General features: G+C 35.7%; 2 protein-coding genes across 2 annotated transcripts in view; both read left to right on the top strand.

The window, feature by feature from the left end:
• Positions 1-4,678, top strand: part of LOC106883409 (motile sperm domain-containing protein 1) — a 73,781-nt gene that overhangs the window by 10,068 nt on the left and 59,035 nt on the right. The window contains exon 2 of the mRNA XM_052969540.1: positions 730-890. Coding sequence (XP_052825500.1) covers positions 749-890 — 142 coding nt within the window. The 5' untranslated portion in view covers positions 730-748. The remainder of the gene's footprint in view (positions 1-729; positions 891-4,678) is intronic.
• The window catches only part of LOC106869388 (fatty acyl-CoA reductase 1), a 422,225-nt gene continuing 419,336 nt past the window's right edge, over positions 1,790-4,678 (top strand). The window contains exon 1 of the mRNA XM_052969410.1: positions 1,790-1,795. The gene's annotated coding sequence lies outside the window, so the exon portion shown is untranslated. The remainder of the gene's footprint in view (positions 1,796-4,678) is intronic.

Below are 4,678 nucleotides of genomic sequence, written 5' to 3'. Positions count from 1 at the left end.
TATATACATATGTATGTTTATATTCTTTTATTTGTTTCAGTCATTTGACTGTGGCCATGCTGGAGCACTGCCTTTAGTCAAACAAATCAACCCCAGGACTTATTCTTTGTAAGCCAAGTACTTATTCTGTTGTTCTTTTTTGCCGAACCGCTAAGGTATGGAGACATAAACACACCAGCATCAGTTGTCAAGCGATGGTGGGGGAACAAACACACACACAACAGGCTTCTTTCAGTTTCCATTTACCAAATCCACTCACAAGGCTATTGTAGAACACACTTACCCAAGGTGCCATGCAGTGGGACCGAACCCGGAACCATATGGTTGGTAAGCAAGCTACTTACCACACAGCCACTCCTGCGCTTACATATATACACACACATACACACACACACACATATATATATGTATATATATGTATGTGTGTGTATATATATATATATATATATATATATATGTATGTATGTATGTCGTTGATGTGGAGAAAGCTTTCAACAGGGTTCTAGGCTCTCTTATTTGGTGGTATCTAAGGTAGGAGTAGAGGAGTGGCTTGTTAAAGCTGTTCAAGCCATATACAGTGATACTGTCAGTAAACTGAGAGTTGGCTTAAAATACAGTGATGAATATAATGTACAAGTTTTTGAATATGCATATATATACATAGAATATGCATATATACACATACACAAATGATGTACTTAATTTATATTATATTTTGTTGTAATTACAGCTCTCTGGTGTTAAACAGATGTTCAAGCTGCCCTTGGAAGAAGGCAAACTTCCTGTATTTGTCTTTCCACAGTCATTGTCATTCTATTTAGATGACTCCATTACACACAAACAGGTCCTAACACTCTATAATCCTTATGATTTTTCAATCAGATTCAAAGGTAAGAATATTTCATTAAACTATGAACAGTTTGAGTAGATTAAAACATGTCTTAACATTCAGTAGCCTGAACAGACAAAATAAAAGTCTTAAAGATATACATGTGTGTATGTATATATATATACACACACACATACATACATACATACATACATACATACATACACTCACATACATACATACATACATACATACACATACACACACATATGGGGGTTATGTGTGTGTGTGTGTGTGTGTGTGTCTATAATTTTTTTACATTAATCCTTTTATTGAGACCTACTTCTAGAGAGAACAGTTTTGTATGTGTGAATGAATAATAGAATGTGTGTGTGTGTGTGTTGTGTTGGTTGTAGTGCAGGGTAATGGAGCTAGAGAATAGTGATGTGAAAGATGTGTACTTCGGTTAGTGTGTCACTTTATTCTTACAGACCAGCAGTTGACCAATTCCAGTACATAACTAGTAGTTTAATTTATGAACTCTGGGAGGATGAAAAGCAAACTGATTTTGGTAGGATTTGAATTCAGAATGTGAACAGCTGGACTGTGAGATTGTTTTTGCCAATAAATCATCCTATAATAATTTGCTGCCTATAATCTCATGATGCTGAGCCTTACAGAGGACTAAGATAATTGGTAATGTACTATGTTTGAGAAAACCTATCCACCCAAGCAAAAATTGACATCCTAAAATCACCTGGTATGCTTGTATGTGCAGGGCTCTTCCCCCACTCCCCTCTCTTTGCTTCATCAAGCATTTCTCCCAATTCTTATTCCCAAACAATTATTGCTCCTCTATCTGTAGTACAACTTAACTGCTATAATCAACTGAGTGACAGTAGAATCCACACATGTCACTTCCTTCTGGTGGTTATGCCCCAGCACCTCCCCAGGGAACCACTTCCATTTTTCATTATCATTTCTGCCCACTCCATTTCTACCAATCACATGCTTGCTGGGCTTTCATCCTTTTCACTCCTCCACTATACTTCATTCTTAACATCTCTTTTATCTACTATTGTTCTCAATACCCTCTTATACATATCATTGTGTCTCACTTGCTACAGACTCCTATGTTCTTCTGCATCAACCCCCTCTCCATTGCTTCTAAATCTTGCACATCATTCCACTGCTTGATCTATTCCCTTTCTAGAGCAATTCCTATATCTCTCACCTTACCCTCTCCATACTGGTATTTTTCTTCAACCATACCTTCACTCTTGTTCATCACTCACTATATTTAACTCTATCCTTATCTTTAACCATCAGTTACTCTCCCCTCTCCATCTTATGAAAGTATCCACTCTCTCATCAACTCCTTTGACCCATTGTCTGTATCCTCTCTCATGCTCCCTTCTTGTACTTTGAGAGTTTGCTCTAGCACCCCATCACTACTTTCCTTTTATCACTTTCAGTCATGCATCTCCTCTGCAGCAAGATACTTGTGTTTATTCTTTTATCACATTTCAGCCTTTCAACATTTGGTATAAAGCCACCTATCTCCACCTTCGCCTTTCAAATACTCTGAGTGGTGGGAACCTTTTCTTTTTCTTCTTGTTCTTTTCTTGTCTTGCAAGTTTATGTGATGACCTCACTTGTGCTGGTGGCACAAAAAATGTACATTCTATAAAGTAGTTGGCATTAGGAAGGGCATCTTACTATAGGAACTATGCCAAAAGCTGACATTAGAGCTTGATGTGGCCTTGCAACTTGGATTCTGTCAAACCATCCCACCCATGTTACCATGCAAAACAAATGTTAAATGATAATGATGAATCAGTATAATTATCATCATTTTCAGGCATACACACACACACCTGTTGTGTGTGTGTGTGTGTGTGTGTGTGTGTGGAGTGAATCAGTAGGAATAAGATAATTTATGCATTTACAGCAGCTAGCTGAAAATTGCAAAAGGAGAATATCCCTCTAGAAAACTTTTATTTTGAATAAACAGAAAATTTGCAAGTACCATTTCCAACATAGAGTATGAATAATAAAAACTGAAGATTGAAGTTTAATGATATTACGTTTTTTCTATATTTGACAATTATTTCAACAATTTTATAGTGACTATTACATTTATAGACATTATATTTTAGACGTATCTTTTAATAATGATCTAATCATACATGCTTATGTAAAGTCTGTTACATAGTTATCATTAAAACCCTGTATAAAAAGCAAAATGCCACAAAGATGACTGGAAAGTAACATGATATCACTGTATAGTCTTGATCTACTCTGACCAAGTCTCCATCTGGCAGACTGACAAAGCATGAGGTCTGCTAGGCATTCAATTCTATCTTTAGGCATCAACAAAAACAAACAATGTGTTTCCTTTGTTATTTTCTTTTTCTTTCTTTCTTTTTCTTTTCTTGATAAAGTTCTAAATTTTAACCCTGCCCATTCTGATTAATGCTAAATGTTTCATGTTTCAGTGAGGTAACTGGTTATTTCAGTGTATTGTTTTTATAGTGTTCTGATGAAGCAATTCTTTGGGTGGTTATATGTAATATACTTTATATAGCATGCACAACTAGACCATTATTGCTAAACATGTCTATAAACATTACTTGAGAATAATCAGCATGCAGTTGTTGAAAGAATTGAAGATTTGAGTTAATGGTATTCTTTTATTTCACAGCTGAAACTGTTGTCAATCATGAAATAAATAAAAGTAATATCATAAGCTTCAGTCTTCAACTTTTACTATATATGTATGTATGCACATGTGTATATCATTGACAGATGAGAACTGTCTGCTACAGCTGCCTGAAATGTCAGCTCTCATGATTTTGCCCTGCTCTAGGCTCCTCAGTGACACATGTCCAGCAACAACATAACATACAGCTGAATCTCCCATCAATGATATATATATATATATATATATATATATATATATATATATATATATAGAATATCAGTGTCTATTCAGGTATTTGTGCCACAAATAGTGGGCTTATTAAAAAAAAAAATTAATAGCAACAGAAGCAGTATTAATACCAAAAGGCAATTTTGATCTCCAACTTAATGTAGAGGTTGTGTTAGAACACAGAATACTGTGTTATTTACCTTGAGAGGATTTCTCATACGGACTTGTGGTGCACAAAAGTACTAGTAACTATATCGTTGACTGACAAGAACTGCCTGCTACAGCCTCTGGAACTGCTAGATCAGAGGAAATCCAGTGGAAGTAGATGATGCCTGTGCTGTTGAAAAAAGGGATCATCATGTGCTTAGTAGTGGACTTACTTTGTACCAATGGAAAACAGATGTTTGGTTCATACAAATTGATCTATAAGCAGTCTGGAGCATTTCATTAGTTTCTATAGCGTTTTTGCTAAGTCTAACACAAAACTTTATTGTATAGTGAGCTTCCAAATTGTTTTTGTGCCCTGACTGCATTCTGCAAGCTAGTCAGCTGTGGCAAGTAATGTTTAGTAGTATGTTACAGCCATCTCCTTCCATCTGGAATAACAAAAGTTGGCAGGTTAGCTTATTAGATGTATAGTAATATTATACCAAAATTACAATAATCCAGGACAGTTATAATTGCTGCTCCTGAAAGACCTTTCAAAACTTCTGGAATGCACCTTGTGTATACACACACACATATATAGAAGGTTGTTTGTTATGGCTGGTCAGAGAGTGACCATTGGTTTTGAACCTATAAGGCCCTTAGTTGTATAGGCAGCTCATCTGACTCAAGTGGCCAGAGGTACAAAACCTCTCTCTATAACTGGAGGGAGGAAAATATCATGGTCAGTTATTTTTGTAAAAAAAAAATTC

Source organism: Octopus bimaculoides, chromosome 7, assembly GCF_001194135.2.
Source record: "Octopus bimaculoides isolate UCB-OBI-ISO-001 chromosome 7, ASM119413v2, whole genome shotgun sequence".
Taxonomy (NCBI): domain Eukaryota; kingdom Metazoa; phylum Mollusca; class Cephalopoda; order Octopoda; family Octopodidae; genus Octopus; species Octopus bimaculoides.
Note: the sequence above shows the minus strand (reverse complement) of the source record. Positions and strands in the feature narration are given on the sequence as shown.